At 57.0% G+C, this 21059-nt stretch overlaps 1 protein-coding gene across 3 annotated transcripts in view; it reads left to right on the top strand.

Moving 5' to 3' along the window:
• Positions 1 to 360: 360 nt before the first annotated feature.
• Positions 361 to 21059, top strand: part of MDGA1 (MAM domain containing glycosylphosphatidylinositol anchor 1) — a 64234-nt gene continuing 43535 nt past the window's right edge. For 2 of the 3 annotated variants that reach the window (XM_038553937.1, XM_038553936.1), the window contains exon 1: positions 2651 to 2842. In XM_038553937.1, coding sequence (XP_038409865.1) covers positions 2776 to 2842 — 67 coding nt within the window. In that variant the 5' untranslated portion in view covers positions 2651 to 2775. Of the gene's footprint in view, positions 459 to 2650; positions 2843 to 21059 lie in introns of those variants that run through there. The other variant, XM_038553938.1, reaches the window with a different exon arrangement.

Raw genomic sequence — 21059 nt, 5'->3', positions numbered from 1 at the left:
AGTGGGCTGGAGAATAAGATTCTTCAGATGTTTTCAGACTTCCCAGGATGGACAGAAAGGTGGCATACCCCCCAGGGCGGCCTGGCATTTCTGCCAGCATCTCCCACTGCTGCCCGGCACGTTCTCCCGTGAGAAGTCAGTCCCTTGAGGATTGGGGGGGGGGGGGGGGGACCCAGCAGAAAGAGGGTCTGAGATGGGGTGGATTTTATTGTTATTATTTTTGAAATTTGTGTTTTAATTACATATTGAAAAATGAAGTATTTTTTGGTGTAAGTTCTCTGAGTTTTGGCAAACGCATAGAGTCGTGGAACCACCATCACAGCCAAGATGAACTGAACAGTTCGGGGAAGAAGGGTTAACAGTCTCGCTTGTTAGCTGCTGCGGTAGTCCGCGCTCCCGCGGGCCGCCCTAAGACCGTCCCCACAAGCCGAGATAGATAACGGCGACAGGTGGAGCAGGTGAGATTAGCAGGACCGGCGTGGGGACACGCCAACCGAGGCGCAGCGGAGGCCCACGCCCCGTCCCCGCCGGCGTCTGGGAGGCGCACGCTTCCCAGCCCCGCTCCGGGGGCCGGGGGCCGGGGGCCGGGGGCCGGGGGCCGGGGGCCGGGGTGAGGTCGCGGAGGTCCCGAGTGCCTGCGCCCCGCAGCTGGAGCCGGCCGCGGGCTGGGCTGCCGGAGGAGAGTGCGCCCCTGGGGCGCTTGGGGGCGCCTGAGGTCCTAAGGAGAGGCCGGATGGGGGCGAGACCGGGGCGAGCCGGGGAGCATGCGGAGGCCCAGGGGAGCTCCGGCAGCGGGGTCCTGCGGGCAGACCGGTTGGCAACCTGTGGGCCGAGGCAAGGGCAGGCTCGGAGCGCGCGCTCCCCGCCCGGGCCCCAGCAGCGCCGGTGGCCGTGGCCCCCACGCCCTACGCCGGGAGAGGCCGAGGCCGCCTGGAAGGGGCGGGGGCTCGGCCGGGGGCGGGGGGACTCCGGGGCCGCGCAGACAGCCCCGCAGACCGGCAGCTCCCGCGCCTGCAGGGCTCCAAAAGACGCGGGCCCGGTGGCCTTTCCCTCCGACCCCCGCTCTAGTTCCGACCCCCGAGAGTGCAAAACACTCGCAAAGTGCGCGGTGCCCCGCAGGCTGCGGTCCCCGGGGCGAACGGCCGTGCCTGCCCCGCGAGTACGGAGTCGGTGCACCGGCTCGGCGGCGGCCTGGGCGTGCAGGGCGGGCGGGGAGCGAGCGGCGAGCGCGCGGCTGCAGAGCCCGCGCCGAAACCCACGTCCCTCCGCCACTGTCCTCGGGATAGATGGATGCATTTCTGCTTTCTGACATTTTCCTGCCGGGGGTTGGGGGGGGGGGCGGCGGAGAGAGGGAGGGGGGGAGGGGCCGAAAGGAAGAGGGAGAGACAGAGAGACTGAGAGAAGGAAGCCGGCGGTCTGCTTCCCCCAGCCCTGTTTTGTTTTCTCTAATTGGTCCTGGGGGAGGCGAGGAAATTGGACAGAGGCTGGGCCGGGCGAGCTGGGCTGCCTTTAATTGGCTCCTTTTTTTAACTGGAGGGGAATCAAACAGGAGAGCGAGCGACAAAGGGTGGGAGAGCGAGAGACCGAACGAGGAGACGCGAGGAGGAGGGAGGCGGGAGGAGGGAGGAGGGAGGCGGGGGGGCGGGAGGCGGGAGGCGGGGGGAGCGCGGAATGAAAAGCTCCGAGGGGGGAAGCAGCACAGCGAAGCCCAAGTTGCCGAGCGAGCCGAGCGCTCCCGCGGCCCCAGCCCAGCGGCCGCCGCGCCCGGGAGCCCGGCCCGGCCCCGCCCGCTGGGGGCCCCCGCAGGCCGAGGCCGCCGGGCGGGGGCGGGGACGACCAACTTGGGGCGCGGCGCAGCCCGGCTCTCCGGAGAGCAGCGAGCCCGGGAGCGCGGCGGCCGCGGCCAGACGGCGGGAGCCCAGCTCGGCGGGCGGAGGCGGCGAGCGGCGCCCGCGCCGCAGCCCCGGCCTTGCCGAGAGCGCGAATATTTTTCAAACGACTCAAACTTTCCTCGTTTCCCCGCCTTCTGGGGTCTCCGTTGGCTGGAATTGCTCTCCTGATTCCCGCGGGGCTGCCGGGGCGCGATTCCTCCCCGGGGCTCCTCGGTGGCTCGGTCAACTTCGCGGACCGGGGACCCGCGGCTCTCGCCCCTCGAGCGAGCCCAGGCGGCGCTGCTCCCGGCTCGGGAGGGCCGCGGCCGGGGCTCCTCCGCCTCGGGGAGCGCGCCCAACCCGGCCCCCTCGGGTCGGGCTCCGCGGCCCCCGGCGCCTGCCGCAGGACCGGAGACGGCGGATTAACCTGAGCGTAGCCCGGGCCCTCCCGCCCCCGCTGCACCGAGGGGCGTCCCCCGGCGGGGAGACGGCAAGTTTGCCGGCGGCCGGTGGCCTGTTGGATCGCGGCGCGCCCTCGGCCGCAGAGGGGTCCCTGGCGCCCCGCGCACGGAGCACACAGCCCTGGGGACCCGGGGCGGATCGGCGGCCGGGCTCCTCGCGCCGGGGCGCTGGCTGCTGCGCGGGGCGCGCCGAGGCACCCGGGGCCGGGCCAGCGCCCCCTGCGTCCCCACGCGGGCAGCGGCCCCGCCGGAGGAGAAACCCGGGTCGCCGCCGCCGCCGCCGCCGCCGCCGCCTCCTCGGTCTCCTGGCCTCGGCCGCCGCCCCCTCCGCCGCCTCTCGGGGGAAGGGGGGACGCAGGGGGCATCGCGGGGCCCCGGCGGATGCGCCCCCCGCCACCTCTCGGGCTGCGCCGCCTCGCGGGGATGAAGCACCGGCCGTGAAGATGGAGGTGACCTGCCTTCTACTTCTGGCGCTGATCCCCTTCCACTGCCGGGGACAAGGAGTCTACGGTAAGAGCCCGCGTCCCGCTCCACGCCGGCGTCGTGCCGCGCGGAAACTTTGCAGGAGGCGCCAAGTGCGCGCTGCCGGGGTTCGGTGGGGACCCCGGCTCGGACTCCGGAGTGGATGCCTGGGTCCCCGCCCTTCTCAGGGCGCCAGGAGACCGAGCCAGCTGTTCCGGAGAACGGAGACGGGTCGCAGGGTCTGGCGTGAAGCCGGGGATGCCAGGGGGAGGTGCCCACCTCCTCAAACCTCGCCAGGGGCAGGAGTGCCTCGGGACCCTTGAGAGCCCCCGGCGGCTCGGCAGACCCGGCAGAGCCCAGACCCCGGCCCGGGGCAGCGCCGGGCACGGAAACCGAGCGCTGCCCTGGTCGGCCTCGGGAGTAGAGGCGGCGCCGCACGATCCGGAGTTGCGCGCGGCCCGCGGCCCGGCGGCGGGCTCGCCTTCCCCCGCTGGCGCTGCGGCTTCGCGCCGCTTCTGCTCGCTACGCGGCTGCCAGAGCGGATGCCCGCAGCCCCGGGGTCGGCGCCCCATCCGCGGCATCCGTGTTCGATCCAGCCTGCGCCAGTTCTTCGCGCCCCCGGTTCCCGGCTGCGAAACCCCAGCCCCACCTTCCTTCTCCCCGAGCGCACACGCGGACACGTTCAGCCGCCGGCCCCAGGAAACGCAAAGGCGGCACGCACCCATCGGGCGACGTGTTCGAACTCTGCCTCCTGCCGCGCAGCTCTGCTCCTGCGTCCCCACGCCTCGAGCTCCGGCGCTGAGGGGACACTGGCTGGTCGTCCCTTCTCCTGACTCTCCAGAGGGTGTTCCCCGCGGAAAGGTCCCGACAGTAGGCATCACCTGTTTAGGATCACCCCGAGTTCCCTCCTCTCGGGGGCCCTCCCTCCGAGTTCTAGGAGGCTCCAGCACCCTGACCTTACAGCACAAAAAGTCTTGCGGCCCAGTGGCTCTTACTTTGCCTTCTCCCGACTGCAGGGTGGTCTGGGTCGGTCACTTCGTAATCATGTGTAGTTGGGGTGGGGAGAGGTCCCTGTCCCTTTTTGGCTGGACCCAGGGCCCGATTATTCATGTTTGGATCAGAGGAGAGTTTGACCTGTTCTGTTGGCGCGGAGACAGAGGCATTGTGCCCCCACCCCCCCCCCAGCTGCCCCCCAACATGGTACAGGGCGCACAGCCGCCAGCCTCAGGTGCAGATGCTAAATGCTCCCTTCTGGGGGCTGCTGGTCTTGCTGTGCCTTTGGAGAGGCCCCGGTGTCCTGAGGGGCGTCTGGGAGGTGACATGCTCCCCGCCCTACACAGTTAGCTGGCTTGGGCTTAATTCCCCGGGGGAGGCTGGCCCAGGCATCTGGCCAAACTCTGCTTCTTAATTAGTTTGTGTGTCTCTTACTGCCTGGCCCTTTACAGAGGCCAGAAGAGGGAAGGGGAAGGAGGAGGGCAGCGGGGACTGTGAGAGGGCGGGTTGTGGGGGGAGGCCACTGAGCCCGCCCCAGATGCCTCCCCAGGACAGAGGAAGACACTGGGTGGTCTGGGGGATTCGGATCCTCTTCTTTATTCCCAAGTTTCCTCCCAGCTTCACTGCCTCCTTAAGAGGTAGCCTAAGGAGGGATGTCTCCCCCCCCCCCCCCCAGGTCTTTGCCTCCTGCTCATCACACCCCGGGGGCTCTGAGAGTGACCAGACCTCTCCCTATTCCCTGCTGTCCTCTACCTGCCCCTCCCACCAAGTGCCCTTGGGAGATCTGGTAAACCTGTTTCCTGGCCATCCCTCTTCTCCATCGCCTCCCAGCATTTCCAGCCTTCTCCAGGGCTGCGCAGGGCCCATGGTCAGGGCACTCCCCCGAGCCTAGCCTGAAAACCCCAGCAATGAGGGCAGGGTGAGGTGTGGGGGTATGGATAGGAACCATGGTGCCTACAGACCCTGATCTCAGAGGACTTGGGGACAGGACTTGGCCATTGACTTCTCTGTCCCCTGTTTTCTATAGTTTCTCCTCTCATGCTTGGGTCTCCCTTTTTCTTGCTCTACACTTGAACAAATCAAGGTGAGCTGGGTGACCAACCCCCTGGCTCTGGAGTGACGACAGTGCCTTTGGGGCGTCAGCTCCGGAGAAGGCTGGGGCCTCAGGGGCATTGCAGAGTGGGGCGGCTTCATCTTCGTTGAGGCGGATGGAGAGAGGTGTGAAGATCTAGTATGAGGACGGCAAAAGGCTGCTGTGATGCTCTGTGATGCTAGCTTTGGCCAGAGACAGCAGAAGGGGGGACTATTGTAGGACTATAGGTCTCCCCCCCACCCCACCCCCCAGTTTCCCTTTCCTCCCAAAGCAGGGAAAGCAGCTTGAGAAAGAGTAGGAGTGAGGGATGGTCACTTGTGTCCATCCTTATATCCTGGCATCCAACATGGTGCCGGGCACACAGAAGCTCGGCAAATATTTGCTGCAGGAATGAAGGGCCATGGTCAGGGGGAGGTTGAGGAAATGCTTTTTGCGATTCTTCCCCCCCCCCCCCCCCCCCCCCGCCCCCAAGGAGTCTGTCTAGGTTGTATTCCAGCAGGGTGGTGGGGCACCCTCTAAGGGTCTCTACTTAGGGTGAGTCACAGATCCTAGGTCCGGGGCCAGAGGGGACTTTGGGGAGGAGACGAGAGAAGAGACTGAAAGTCCAGGCACAAAAGAAAACTGTGTCCTGGGGTGGGAACCCCAGCCCATTCCCCTCTGCCCCAGGCCTGTGTGGTGAAGGAGGGGCAGGTTAATGTGGAAGCTCAATTGAGGAGGGGGAGGAAGAGCAGGACGTGGAGGCGAAGCCGGCAGGATCTAGCCTGGGCCCTGGGCCTCTGTTGAGGCTGGTAGGAGGCAAGTAACCAGAGCTCTATCCTCTGCTTCCCTCTGAGGATCCTCTTGCTGGCCCTGAGGACTGCTGTCTGCGGTAGGGCTGGGGAGGTGCTCTCAGTCTGGCCAGGTGGCTTCCCTTCTTCTTTGGGGCGCAGATGCTATAGCGGCCGAGTACTGGACCAGATGGTCCCTTTGGAGCCGATCCCCTCTTCCCTCCCTGCCTCCCATTCTCCTGGCCCAGTTTATTGTGCTCCGTAGTGGATCCGTAATTGTTTTCTGGTGGTGGTGGGGTGCTGGCCCCAGAGGCCTACTTCTGGGGCAAAGGCAGTAGCCAAGTGATGGAGGAAGAGTATCCTGCGTGTGGATTCATCAGAAAACACCCTCTCCTCCACCCTGGCTTCCTCTCCTCCTGTAGCTGCAGGACTTCCAGCCAGGGCAGGTCGGTGGGATTCCTCTCCCTTACAAAAACACAACAAACCTCTGGGTTATTTAATATGCAGGAGTAGGAATTGACATTATCCTTAAGACAGGTTGTTTGCAACTTACTGGTGGAAGTCAAAATATTTCACCAAAGGTGTCATCAGAAACTACTATCCTATGCTAATTTTTGTGGGAACATGAAGACAGATGTTGAATAATTTGACAAGAGCAACATAGCTTACAGAATTATCACCAAGTCAGGTTTTTCCCTCCTCTGAGGGGTGCAGAGAAGGAATTTCAGGAAGTGTGTCTCCCAGTACCATCATCTAGGTGTGGTAGGTAGGCATCATCATCTAGGTGTGGGCACTCTTGGGATTTTTTACTAGAGTTTCTACCATGTGCCTTAAGAGCAATGCTTAACACGGAGGAATCTTTTTTTAAACGATGAAAGATTCCCCTGGAGAAGGCATGGCATCAGATAACTCTGGTCCCCTAGGGCTCACAGAAGGCTCAGGGTTTTCTAAATGTCCTCAAGAAGGTTCAAAATTCGGTTCCTTCTTTCTTCCCGGTTTTAGAAACTGCTTGAGGGGAAGACGGGGCCTTGTGCCCACAAAGCAGGCCGGTTTGTATGCCTCGCTGGCTGGCACTATCTCCCCAACCCCCTTCTACCTTTCCCAGTGGAAGTTGAGGTCGGCCCTTAAGACAGCCTGAAAGCTTCCTAGGCCCAGCAGCAGGCTGGAGAGCCCCACTCGGGTCAAGATCTGCATGATGTCCCGTCCTACACTGTAGGCGGGGAATCTGTTTCCTGGCTGGGTGGCGGCCCTGGCAATGGAGTGGTTAGAGAGAATGTTATTAGCTGGGAATGCACCCTTGAGGGAGTGTGCTGGGGACACGCCAAGGGGCCACTTGTAATTGGCCAGGTTTGGCTGTGAGTTCCCGGGGCCGGGTGGCAAAGCCTCCTTTAGAGCCTGGTATTAGCTCTGCTTTGCTAGAACAGGGAGGAACAGGCGAGGGTGTGTTGTGGGGGGTGCTCCGGAGGGAGAATGGAGGGAGCTAATCACAGCCGCCAGGGCCCTGCAAATGAATGATGCAGGAAATCATTATCTGGGGGTAGGAGTGGAAATCCCAGCAGCGGGAGCAGCCCCGGCTTCTCCGGCTTCTCCGGCTTCTCCGGCTGCCCAGGAGACATGGGTGGGCTTGGGAGGAGTGGGACAGGCTGCACTGTGGAGAATCTCTCTCTGTCACCTCCTCCTCTCCCCCATCCTTCCCCCATGGACTACTCTGCCTCCCCCCACCCCCACCTGTCTCCCATCTCCATATTGGGTGGGGAGATGCCCCCACAGAGATAGGGGGCCTGGGAGATGGGACCTTGGGTCTCTCAGTCCTGGCAGAGCCATGCCCCGCCCCCTACCCCGCCTCTGGACCCTTGAGCCTGACTCCGCCCCAGGTGCAGGGAATGTGTGTAGCTGCCTGGGGACGCTGACCTCTGCTGCTGGCACTGCCACTCCAGATGTGGCCAGCAGGGGGAGGGCTTGGCCACCACATTGCCTTTCCAGGGCTCCCTGGGCCTCAAGCCTCTGGGTGGGATGAGTTAGTCCAGTTCCTCAGCCTGGGGCCCATGGGGGCTCCCTAGGGCCTTCTGAAGCTCTGGGCCCCCACTCCACCTCCCACATGCTCGCCCCAGTGTCCCGTGGCACTTGCATGTGGCCAAAGCCACACTTCCTGCACCCTAGGCCACTGGAGAGCTTTTTGGTGGGGCTCAGCTCTGTGGGCTCCTGCCCAGGTGAGGCTGTGTGCAGAGGAGGGACAGTTGCCCTTTAGAGCTGCCTTTGGGAATCTGGGGTGTGGTTCCTGTTCTTCATCTTTCTCCCCTGCTCAGAAGACCACTTTGCAGGCACATGTCTGCCCATGGCAGGAATGAGGTATTAAAGGGCCCTATTGAATGTAAATGCTGATGCAGGAGGCAAGAGCAATGCTTAACACAGAGGAATATTTTTTAAACAACGAAATCTCTCTTTCCCCCAGTGAGTAACACATAACAGTCAGAGAATATGTAAAATTATAAGGAAGAAAGTAACACTCACTTGACACCCCGCCATGCATTTGGTGATGGTTCATTCTTTCGGGCAGCCTTCTGTGCAGAGAGGAATGAATCTTTCAAGGAAAATCATTGGTTGTAACAACAATCCCTTATAGGCATGTAAGTGTCGTGCGCCTTCTTCACTGTTTCTATGCCTCTGCTTCCTTTGTTTCCCGTAAAGTTCAGAGAGGTCAGCACAGCAGGTCCTCTTGTCCCCATTTAAGAGAAGAGGAAATGGAGGCTCCAAGATTTTAAGTGACCTGTTCAAGGTTACCCAGCTGATAAGAGGTGGCTCCGAGAGACTCCATCCCAGGGGACCTTCTGATTTGGGGGTGGGAAAGGTGGCAGTTCTGTCCTCAAAGAGAAGGGGAAGGGAGTCACGTACAAAGTGGGTCCTGAAGACCTTGGCAAGGGCAGATAAAGGACTGGGGACTCAAAGGAGTGAGAAGTTGCTTGCAAGGCCTTGTGAAGGGGCATTTGAACTGGCTTTTGACAAACAGAAGTAAGGATGAGAAGGCCATCACAGGCAGAGAGCTCCTAGCAGCAAAGGCATGTGGATGATAGAGACCCTGGTGCGTGGGGAGAGTAGTGAGTCACTCAGTCGGGGTGGGAGCAGAGGCTGAAATGGAATGGGCGCTCTGGAACAGCAAAGGAATGATAAGACCAGTTGCTCATGTTTCCTTCCTAGGCCGAGATCACAAATGCATATTGTCTTTAATCCTCACTACTTCACCAACGCCACCCCCCCCCCCCCCCGCCCCCAGCCACCCCAGTGAGTCATTGTCAGCCCATTTTACCAAAAAGTAAATGGGGGGTTTAGAAAAATGAAGTCTGCTTGTCCAAGTGACGGAGCCACGCTCGAACCCGGATCTAATTACAGAGCCTGGGGATCCCTGGGTGGCGCAGCGGTTTGGCGCCTGCCTTTGGCCCAGGGCGTGATCCTGGAGACCCGGGATCGAATCCCATATCAGGCTCCCGATGCATGGAGCCTGCTTCTCCCTCTGCCTGTGTCTCTGCCTCCCTCTCTCTCTCTCTCTCTATCATAAGTAAATAAATAAAAATTAAAAAAAAAAAGAAAAAAAAAAAAAAAAATAATTACAGAGCCTGTGCTTGGGTGGAGGAGACCAGAGTCCTGGGTATGGGAGAAGCTTTCAGGAAGGTCTGGGGTGGAGAAGGGGGCTGATGTGAGCCATATTCAGGCTGCTGTGCAGCTATGTGTTGTGAAGAGGATATAGTCAGGGGGAGGGAGGCTGGGCAGGAGGTCCTGCAGTTGTCCAGGGAAGTCATGCGGAGAACTTGATCCAGGGTGGTGGCTGTGAGAATGGACTGGAGGGAGTGGGTACAAGAACTGCGGTCATCCCAGAAACACGTGAGGGAAGGCTCTGTGTGGAATGCTTGAGGTATCTGGTGAGAGAAACAAGCTCTTACTCTCTGAGAGTTTGCATTCAAACTGTAAACAAACAATAAACAATGAATAAGTATGTAATGCATCATATGGTGATGGGGTCGATGAAAAAGGGTAAAGGAGCCAAGGGAACAAGGAGTGGTGGATTGTGGTCCAAGTTCAAATACAGTGGCTAGGAGGCCTCCTTGTGTAGAGATCTGAAGGCCACCTGAAGAGAGATCCGAAGATGCTCAGGGAGGAGTGAGGAGGCCTGGTGGATATCTGCGGGAAGTATAGTCCAGGCAAGAGATTAGCCAGTGCAAAGGCTCTGCAGCAGAAGCATGCCTGGCCCGTTTAGCAACAAGGAGGTGCCCAGCTTGGCTGGAGCAGAGTGAGCAATGGGCGGGGCGGGGGGGGGGGGGGAGTAGGATGTGGGGTTAAAGAGTTAGTGGGGCCAGGTTGTTCACGGTCTTGAGGGCTATGTAGGGATATTGGCTTGAATTCTGAGAGATGTGGGGAGCCATGGGAGGATTTTGAGCAGGAGAGGGATATGAACTGATACCTTTTTAATGGAATCCCTCTGGCTGCCTTATAGAGAACAGACTGCAGGGGGTTGGGCATAGGGAAAGGGGTCCACTTAGAGATGGTTGGAAAAAGCAAGAAATGAGACTGTACAATCATTAGGTTCCAAAAGGGCTCCAGGAAGAGCGCAGGCAAGAGTTAAGGCTGAGAATGGCTTTGAGGTTTGGCACACAACAGCAGTGAGCAAAGCCCGTGGAAGTCAGACGGGTTCTGGGCAATGGAGTGATGTAGTTAAGAGCTGAGATTTCTGGGTAGGAAGCCAGATCTGAACCCCAGCTCTGCCCTGCACCAGCCATGAGAGTCTGAGAAATTCCTTCAGTTTTCTAAGACATGGCTTTTCTGCTTCTCGGACAGAGATAGTCGAAGCCACTGCTCGGGTTTGTGATAAGCGTGCATTGAGACAGTGCCTGGGAAGCCCTGAGCACTGTGCTCGGCCCTCCGCAAAACCTCAATAAATCATTTTACTTTAACGACAGTGCCAATGCAGTTTTGAACTTCATGGGATTCCGGTGTGGGAGGTCCGGAAGAGGTGTAGGCGGGGGGAACTGGACATAAGCGTTCATGCTCAGAAGAAGGAGGATTCTGAAGGGCAGATTTGCACATCTGGATTTATGTGCATAGAACGATGGGGGTTGAATCATGCATTGACTTAAACTGCCAGAGAAGAGAGAGTCGAGAGAGGGGCACTGGGCTGAGACCAGCACCCTGGGTGGGGGACGGTGAGAAGAGACAGAGTAGCTGGCATCAGGGAGGTAGGAGGAGGCCCAAGGGGGACAGGGCCCGGAAAGCCTGGAGAAGGGACAGAGTTTGTGGGAGGAAAGGCCATCTGAGGTGAAGGAGACCGCAAGCGCCGTCCGGGCTGGGGGGTTGGCATTTCTAACAAACTCCTGGGTGCTGCCGTGTTGCTGGTCTGCGTCACTCTTTGAATACCAAGGACACACAGGAAAGACGTTAGACTCAAATGGCAGACTTGGCTTGGAGGGCCAAGTGGGTGGCTTGCTGCCTGTGAGGGGCTCTGGCCCAGGAGCCTCACGTCTGGAACTCAGTTTCCCTTTCTGGAAGGCTGGCTTAGGCATGTCCAGCTCTTAGGATTACAGAGAAGCCCGACAGTGATAATGCTTTGTAAACTCTCAGGCGAACTCTGGGGACTCTGTTCATGAGAGCAGAGGGGGTGGCAGGCAGATGGTAGGGAGCCCCGGGAGTGGGTGGCGTGTGGAAGCAGGAGGTGCAGGCTGCGCTTTTGAGAAACATGGCAGGCCAGGGAGGGCCCCAACAGCAGCTCCTGCTCCCCAGCCCTCTGCCTGTGGCGAGTGGGGCTGCAGGGGTGGGTCGTGGGGAATGACTTGAGCAGGCGGGAGGGCGCTGCTTGGCCTGCCTTGGAGGTTCTACCCCAGGCTCTTGTTGGTTCCTTTCCAGTCCCAGAAACTCCGCTGAAATAGACTTTGATTATCTGGAGGGTTGGAAGCTGTGTAGAGAAGTGGTTCTCAACCCCAGGGCAAGTCAGAACCACCTGGAGAGCTTTTCCAATGGCAGATGCCTGGCTCCACCCCCAGACCTCCCAAATCAGAAACTCTGCAGGTGGCATCAAGGCAGCTGTGGCTGTAAAGAGCTCTCCATTTGATTCTTGGGCACAGCTGGTGTAGACTGTGCATCCGAGTGAGTCAGGCCCAAACAGATGTCTTCTTCCCTGGGGCTTTCTGAGGGCATTTCTGGGCTTTCCAGGTCACAGCACAAGCTTTGTTTCAGCCAAGCTCATCTGGACCCTGGGGTCTTTAAAAAACAAAAAAACAAAACAAAACAATGGAACACCCCACGCTTATTATTTTGTAAATGATGAGCAGGGAAGCATTCTAGTTTAACAGTTCTAACTGGCAAGTCCAGGTCACGGTGCAGGAGACCGACCCCTCCTTCTGCTTCCAACCAGGGGCTTTCCAGTCCTGAACCTAGAGAGCCTGAAAGACACTGCCCAGAAACTGTTTTCATTGATTTTCAGTAGGTAAATTCTGTTACCATTTTGAAATGTTGCCCTTTTGTTTATTCTTTTCTCTTTTTGGTTTAGAGAAAATGAAAATTTCAGAGCTGGACCGCGTCACAGCAATTCAGGGTAAACCAAGCAAATATTTAATGAGCATCTGCTAAGTGTCTGGAAGGGTGTTGGGTGCTGTGGCTGCAGAGGTGAAGGGCACCTGCCACCAAGGAGCTCACCGTGAAATGGGAGAATGAAGTCTCTTCCAAAGCCTTCATTTTCCAGATAGAGAAGCTTGAGTGATTTGCCCAAGACTGTGCCATTAGCAGGTGGTGGAGTAATGATTTGATCTCAAGCCCGCCTAAAGCCAAGTCTGGAGTCTGCCTCCTGCCCCACATGTGAGGTTCCCGAGGGTGGTATCTGATCATTTTTTGTTCCCCAGCCTGTGTTGTGCGGGATGGGTTGGCTGATAGGAGCAACCTGAGGACCCTCTGTCCTATAACAGATACACATCTCATTTTGTTGCCAGAAACAAAGATCCAACTACAGAGCCTCCAACAAATTAAAGTTGACCTTCTTAAGTCAAGAGGTAGGCTCTCCATGACCGCTATGTCACTAGAAATCCAGGCTCCTTTGTCTTATTGCTCTGTTCTCTTTCTTACAATGGTGCTTCTCAAACTCTGCAGCCTGTTAGAATTACCTCGCAAGTGTTTAAAAATCCCAATGCCTACGTCATACCTCATGCTAATTAAATCAGAATATCTGGGAGTGAGAAGCAGGCATCAGCATATAAATTTATTTTTTAAAGAACTCCAGCCATGGAGCCTTTTTGCCTCAAAGTTGCCAAAGGGCTGCTGGGGCCCAGCCATCATGACACATTCCAGGCAGGAGAAAGGAAAGAACATTTAAAAGGATGGACCTACCAGCAGAGTCAGCTTCTGTTAAAGAACTTTTCCAGAAGTCCCTTCCCAATGACTTCTGCTTACATCTCATTGGCTGTTCTTAGCTGTAAGGGAGGCTGAGAAGTGTAATCTTTGAGATGGGCACATTCTCAACCTAAGAAAACATCAGGTTCGGTTAGAAGGGGAGAATGCATATTGGGTAGGTAATGAGTAGTCTTTACCACCTCAGGGCCAGTTGGCATTTCTTGAAATGAGAAAGGATTTAGATGGACGTGAATGCTGCTCTCAGCCCTCCCTGCCAGTCTAGCTCAGGTGGGGTGGGAGGCTCTGGCTGCGTTGTGGATGCCCAGAAGGAACCTCAGGGAAGACAGAGAAGCACAGGAAGAGACTGGTTTGGGGTCCTGCAGATGTTCATGAGGGGTTCTGCTTCCCATCGGCCAGCACTCTCATTCCCTCCTCCCACCCCACTCTCATTTGCCCAACATTGTTCATTTCTGCTGGTTGGTACCTCTTTCCACTAGCTGGTGGCTCCTTGAGTCATAGGCACAGGAGAGCTCTGTGGACCCTCCTGATATATTTTTTAAAAAGATTTTATTTATTTATTTATGAGAGACACAGAGAGAGGCAGAGACACAGGCAGAGGGAGAAGCAGGCTCCCCATGGGGAGTCCAATGTGGGACTCGATCCCAGGACCCCGGGATCACGCCCTGAGCCAAAGGCAGATGCAGACGCTCACCCACTGAGCCACCCAGATGTCCCAACCCTCTTGATTTTTAGACCAGAAACGGAAGGTTCACACTGGAAGCCAGGGACCAGAGAGTACTGCAGAAGTGATGATCTAGCTTCCCTTTCTCCCTGTCAGGCCCACGCCCACTGGAGACCAGGCTACTGCACTGGTGTTTGCTCAGTGTCTCTGGTCTTTGTTTCTGGGAACTTCTCCTTGTCTGACCTTATTTCAACTTGCCATAACATAATTTATCAGAAAGACTGAGGAGCTGAGGCCCCTGAGCTACACTTGAACATCTCTTTGGCCCTGAGACTCCCTGTGTAATTCTTAAGAAACTCTGAGAAGGACATCAGGAAGATGTAGAGGTAGGGAGCTGAGTTCCGGTGGCCTCATCTGTGTTTGGTTCTGGGGTTTCAGTGAAATGCAGGGAGACCTTGGGGAGGTCAGTTTAACTCCCAGTAAAATACATAAAGCCCACAAGGCAAGCTGGAGGTGGCAAGGCCTGGGCTCTACTCTCCATTCTGGAATAAGGCCATAGGGTAGACAGAGGGAAGGCCATGAGATGGGGCCAGAGGGTGTGGCAAGGAGTGAGCTCAGCTGCCAGCCAGTGGCCTTGAGTGATCCAGAAGCAGAGCCGTGAGATTCACTGTAGGAAGAACCTGAGACCAGTGAAGGTAAGTGGCTTGTCAAGATCACACAGCAGTTAGGTGCCAAGGCTAAAGTTAAAAGCCACGCCCAGGGACTCTATAGCTAGATCTCGCTCATTCTCCAGTATCTCCTTATAGGTTCAGGAGAAGCCAGGACATGTCTGCATGGCATTTATAAGCTCTTTATGCCCACACCCTTATAATTCTCCCCTCACCCCTCTGAACCCTATTTCTTATTCCCAGGCCTCATTGCATCTGAACTATAGGATCTGGGGCTCACTCTGGGTTCAGAACTCCAGCTTAGATATTAGAAGCCCTTAGCGGAGGGACGCCTGGGTGGCTCAGCGGTTGAGCATCTGCCTTTGGCTCAGGGCATGATCCTGGGTCTGGGGATTGAGTCCTGCATTAGGCTCCCCACAGGGAGCCTACTTTTATGTCTCTGCCTGTCTCTCTCTGTGTCTCATGAATAAATAAAAGTCTTTAAAACAACAACAAAAAAAGAAGCCCTTAGTGGAAATCTCAAGGAGGCCCCTGGTGTGGGTGGAGGAGGCAGCTGGCTTGGCAACTGGAGGTTGCTGCCAATCCGTACCACATCCAACATCTCCATCGTACTGCCTGAGTCCCTCCTTAGAGTTATTAAAAAGGTAGCCAGCAGAAACACAGACACTGTTACCAGAAGGTTGCTCTGGGAATACTTGGAAGCCCTTAGGCCTTTTGCCAGTGCCCAGGTTATTTGATCAGATGAGTTGGATGTTGAAATGTTGATGCTCGGGCAAGGAAGTTTCCAAGGAAGTCATGGGTCCAGGTTGGGGAGCATGGTTGGTTATGTGATGTTTGTAGGTGTGATTGTTAAGCATTATGTGGGCTCTGGGTCGTGGCCATGTGAGAGATTTTTTTTTTAATATTTATTTATTTATTTATTTATTTATGATAGAGAGAGAGAGGCAGAGACACAGGAGGAGGGAGAAGCAGGCTCCATGCCGGGAGCCCGATGCGGGACTCGATCCCGGGACTCCAGGATCGTGCCCTGGGCCAAAGGCAGGCGCCAAACCGCCGAGCCACGCAGGGATCCCCCCATGTGAGAGATTTAATAGTGGACATCATGAGGACCAGAATTGGCTTGGACTCGTGGTCTTTGGGTTCCCCAGGAGCAGAGCCTGAGATAAGAAGCTGAGTGAGATAGTTTATTTGGCAGATGAGCCTGGGGAACTCTGGTAGGGAAATGGGGACATAAGACAGGGAAGCAAAGAGAACTGAGGAAAGGTGTATTGTCAAGCCAGTCACCACCGTGTCCCACTGGGGACCTCTGGGTCACTCCTGCCATGGTGAGGGAGCTGGGGCATGTGTATACCAGCTCCTATCTGTCCTTGGTTGGGGGCTGCTCCGAAGGCTATTAATTTTCTGGTACGTCTAGCTAGCCCGGTACACATGAAGTGTAAGCCCTAGTGGCCAGAGACAGCCTCAGGCAGAGAAAAGCGTTCTGGCCAGTGTGCAATCAGATGGTTAGAGGAGAGTGTGGGGCGGGGCGGGGCGGGGGAGAGGGGCAGGCGCTGACAGCTTGTACTACATCCTGCCTAAGCCATCCGTCTTGCTTTTTCAGATCCAGCCTGTTTGGCTGAGCTCTTTGTTCTTAGGTCTTGTCTTCTGGATGCACGTATAAGCTCTGACTCCAGGCTGAAAACTCTCCCTTGCGGCTATCAGACCTGTGAGCTGCTCATTTACTTCCTTGGATTCTGTGACCAGACCCCAGCAAGTCAACTTCCCCAAGATCTTCCCAATAGAATCCAGGCTCTCCCAGAGGGATGGAGGGGGCCTCACACTTGGGGAACGAACGCAGGGTTAGGGGATCACTGAGGGCAAACTCAGAGTTTACAGGTCTTTGAGGCGTTGCCAGGAGAGGCATGATCTTTAGCTCCCCACCTGGTGAATTCAAAACTAAGAAAGAGGTGGGGACCATCTCAGACTACGTCTCCGCAGGCAGGTTTCCATATGGGTAATAAAGTTGATTGCATTCTGTCACTTTCTGCTCCAGGAACCCACCTCCTCCCACGGGTGATGGGAGGCTCGCCCACACCCCTGAATATCCCTGGGCCTTATGGATCCAGATCGGAGCACCTCCATCCTATTGTGAATTTTTGTGCCAGATCGTTATCTGACTAAGATTAATTAATTAATCAAATATTTATTGAGTACCCCTCCTATGTGCCAGACACTGTTCTAGGAGCTGAGGATACAGCAGAGAGCGAGACAAAGAGACAATCTAGAATTACAGGCTTGTGGAATCAAAACCAGGGAGGGATCTTAGGGCAAATCTAATCATTCCTCCGAAGAGAAACCTGAGGCTGAGGAGGGGCCAGAGAAGTCCTTAGCCATGGGGCAAATCGGGAGCCCAGCTTGGAATCATGGAATCTGAAAGATAATGGGCTAAGAGGTCACCTGTCCCTACCTGCTCAGTTTTAGAGGCAGAAACCAGTGGCCAGAGGCAAAAGTCACACCCTTCTCTCCTACATCTCTCCCAAACCAGATCTGGGCTCTGATTTACTGAGGGGAGTTTGTATGTGTGTGTGTGTGTGTGTGTGTGTGTGTGTGTGCGCGCACACGCGTGCCTGCCTGCATCTGTGTGTGGCTTCGTGTAGGCTACGGCAGCCTGCAGGAGACATGAGTGGCTTTCTGGTGATCCAGCCTTCCCACCTCCTTCCAGGGCATTCAGAGGCTGCAGTGAGCTCTCTCCTCCCCTCTGACCTCCACTGGCTCCCCCATACAGCCATGGCCCCTGGCACTGCCACAGCCACTGCGGCCTCAGGCAATGCCAGGGGGGTTCAGTACTGAGGGATGCCCTGACATGCCTGAAGCATCAACACCCCCATCTGGCTCACTCCTTCACCTTCTGGGGAGCTGAAGGAGTTGGGGGGTGCGAGGCTATCGGGGGCAGGGCTGGGCTGCATCCCTCCCAGTCTCTTCTCCCTCATTCTTTTGGAGTTGGGACAGGTGTAAGGAGTGGCTCTAGAGAGCTAGACTGAGAGGCCAAAGGAGGTGATTGGGTGGGGAGCTCTGGCTGCTGGTGCTCAGTGTGTATGCGGAGGACCATTGGCATGAGGTAAACTGCTCCCACTGGGTACCTCGATAGGAGCTGAAATACATCCCCCTGCCCCCGCTCTCTATCCTGGGCATATGTACCTCATTTGTGTTTATGTGCCAGTAAATATTCGAGGGTGTACACGTCCTGAAGGTGTGGGAATGCATGGTGATGCATCTGAGAATGTGCGCGTGCGTGCAGGGAGCCCGGTGTGTGCATTTGGGGGACCTTCTCTGGGTCCACCTCTATCCCACTGCCCCTCCAGGCAGCCCTTGCTTCCCAGGCACGGGGCAGGGCCACACCGTGGGCAGCAGCCAGCAGCCCGGTGCTTGGCCCAGCCCGGGTTACGGCTGCCCCTCCCCCCACTTCTAGGAGACCTGCAGTGGGGCCAGGGCAGGCCGAGGCTGGCCCGGAGCTCCTGGCTAATTTTCCCCGGCCTCCATCGATCCAGCAGCTTCTCCTGAGTCTATTAGCAGTCGGCGAGTGAAAATATCCCCCATTGCGAGCCCTGACCTGAGACAGGAGGAATCCATAGCAATTTGTTCAAACAGAGGAAAGCGTTTCCCTCTGATTTGTATTCCAATTTATTCTAGGCAGGAAGGGGGTAGGGGTGGGGGGGAGGTGAACCCGGGCTCGCCAGAGCTGGGCCCAGGCCCGTCCCCCTCAGCCCCCCATGCCAGCCGGGGTGGCAGCTGGCGCTCCCCGCGGTCCCTGGGTGGGGGCCGAGGAGGGAGGGCGGGCCCCAGCAGGGGGACGGGAAGAGGGGCCCGCCTGCCTTCCCAGCAGGCCCGGCTTGGCTGGAGAGCTCAGTTGTGGATGTGGTTTTCACAAAATACAAAGCTGCCGGCTCGGAGCCTCCCTCTCGGGCCCTGGGGCCTGTGCCAGGCGTGCGCTCACCCGCTGCGCCCGCGCCAGGATGGGGGCTGGGCCGGGCCCGTGGACGGTGGCCCCAGCTGGGCTGAGGGGCAGGAGGGCCCATTCTTCCCCTGAAGCCCTCCCCGGCCAGCCTGGCGGGCGCAGAGCTGCTCGGGCTCCGAGGGGCACTGACACGGGGGACAAGCTGCGGTGCGTGGGGAGAGCCCGAGGCCAGGAGCCCCCGAACGCATCTTCCTGGCGCCCTGCTCAGTGCTCAGGCTCGCTGCTCTCCTACCCAGGAAGTCTCTTTTGAGCACTTAGAATAATGACAGCTCTGACTGACATTCATTAAGGACCTACTGTTTGCTGGGCATGGGGCTCGTGCCCTCAAGTATCCAGGCCTTGCAGGATCTAGGCCTCCTTGGGGTGCCTCGGTTTCCCGACCCTTCCAGAACCCTCTGTCACCTCCTTCTCCCACCTCTGCTTGGTCCTTCTCCCTTCCTCCTGAGAATCTCTTCCCCCTTCCACCCGAGGGTGGCCCTGGTGACTGAAGTTCTCAGGGCTGACGCCTCTGCGGCCCCGTTTTCCAGAGGGACTCCAAAGGCTAGCTCCTTTTTTCTTTTTTCCCAGGTAGCTTCCTTTGGCCCCACCTCACCCTCACCGCCAGGGCCCAGGCCTCTGCAGAGGTGACGCCATGGCAACGGGAGAAGAGGATTCTGGGAAGGGTCAGCCAAGTGGTCCTCTGGCTACCCACCCCCTCCACTGTTTCCTCCTTTCTTGTGGCGGTGCCCGCAGGGAGGGGAGTAACTAGAGACATTCTGCACACCCAGGTGTCAGTGACTAGCAGCTCTGAGGTCAGCTGTTGCACATGATTTGCCAGGCTCCATGACACCAAGGTCTAATTTCAGAAGCCAGCAACTAAATATATCAAAGTTGATGAATAATCATCTGTCTCAGGTGGGAGTATGTGGTGTGAGGGCGCAGAGGCTTCTGAAATGGATCTGGGTTCAGGTTCTGCCCCGGCCACTCACTGGCTGTGGATTTTTTGTTGTTAAGATTTAATTTATTTATTCATGAGAGACACAGAGGCAGAGACACAGGCAGAGGGAGAAGCAGGCTCCCCGTGGGAAGCCTAATGCAGGACTCGATCCAGGACCCTGGGATCACGCCCTGAGCCAAAGGCAGACGCTCAACCATTGAGCCACCCAGGCGCCCTTGGCTGTGTGATCTCGGGCAGGTTAAGCTCTGTGCCTCCTGCCAAGCCGCCCTGTGCACAAGAGGGGCACTCACAGCACCTTCCTGAGGGGACTGTGGTGAAGAGGAGGTGGGAGCACATGAAAAGCCATTCTTAGCCTAGTGCCTGGCACAGGGGGAGTAAGTGACTGGGGCTGTTCAGAGGCCATCCTGCTACGGGACTGACACCAGTGCCTGGGCCTGGCTCGGGAAGCTCCTGAGTGAGTCGCAGAGGCTGCCACCAGGGAAGTGGCAGTGAGGTTCTGTGTACAGACATGCAACAGACCATTAGGGGAAAGAGGGAGCAAGAGTGGGACTGTGGCCCAGGGAGGGCAAAATTTCAGCCCTCCTCTCATTTCTCTCTTGGGGAAATTTATAGCCAGAACGTTCCCTCTGAGCCACTCTGTAGGTTGGGAGACAGATGTGTTTTGCACCTAGCCCTTTAGGCACCACTGCCTATCCCAGACCTCATTTTCCTTGTAAGAGGCAGCCCTCCCCCCACCACCTTCTCAGCCCCTAGGAGCTTCCTAATGGCAATGACTTTTCTGTCTCTGGCTGTGATTGAACTCTGGTCCAATTGGCCTCCCCACTCCCCAGGTCCTTCACTTTTCTCCCCCGACCTACTGGGTTCCAAATCATTTACAAGTTGTTCGGCAGCTCAGCATTATAATCAGATCCTACAGTGCATGCCACTTATGTGGTTTCTAAAGTTTTAGCCAAAAAAGGAGTGAAACCCTTCAGTGATGGAGGAAAAAAAAAAATAATGAGAATACTTAACAGGAGGGCAGGTATTGCATTTCTTGATTTATAAATGTACCTAATGCTAAAGAAAACCTGTTCCCCAACTTGATGCTTCCTGAATTGACTCTTGGAAAAAGAAAAAAAGATTGTTCATCCTTTTCAGGGATTTAACATGCTTTTCCTCCCAGGAGTGTTTGTCTTTTGACGAGGACACAGAAAAAGAATGAACAAGTGACTGTTTAATATGCAGGGTGTTGATGAGTGTTATGAAGAACACACAAAGCAGGGGAAGGGATTGAAAGTGGTGGAAGTGGGGCAGGCATGCTGTCTTAAATAGGATGGTCAGGGAGGGCCTCTCTCAAAACACAACTGAAGGAAGTGAGGGAGCAAGCTCTGGAAATCTGGGGAAGAGCAATCGGGCAGTAGGAGCTGCAAGTGCAAAGGCCCTGAGATAGGCAGTGGGTTTGGCCTGCTTGAAGAACGACAGAGAGAACAGTGTGACCACAGTGCAGGGGGCAGTAGAACATAGGTGGGGATGGGAGCAGATGACAGCTGGTGTGGCAGCCTATTTAAAAATAGTTGGCTTTGACTCCATGTGAGATGGGAGGGTTTTGAGCAGAGGAAGGGCAGGACCTGAATGGGACGCCTGGGTGGCTCTGCGGTTGAGAGTCTGCCTTTGGCTCAGGGCGTGATCCTGAAGTCCTGGGATGAAGTCCCAGGATCAAGTCCCATCAGTCTCCCTGCAAAGAGCCTGCTTCTCCCTCTGCCTGTGTCTCTGCCTTCTGCCTCTCT

Source organism: Canis lupus, chromosome 12 (assembly GCF_011100685.1).
Source record: "Canis lupus familiaris isolate Mischka breed German Shepherd chromosome 12, alternate assembly UU_Cfam_GSD_1.0, whole genome shotgun sequence".
Taxonomy (NCBI): Eukaryota; Metazoa; Chordata; class Mammalia; order Carnivora; family Canidae; genus Canis; species Canis lupus.
This window is presented reverse-complemented; position numbering and strand designations above follow the sequence as displayed.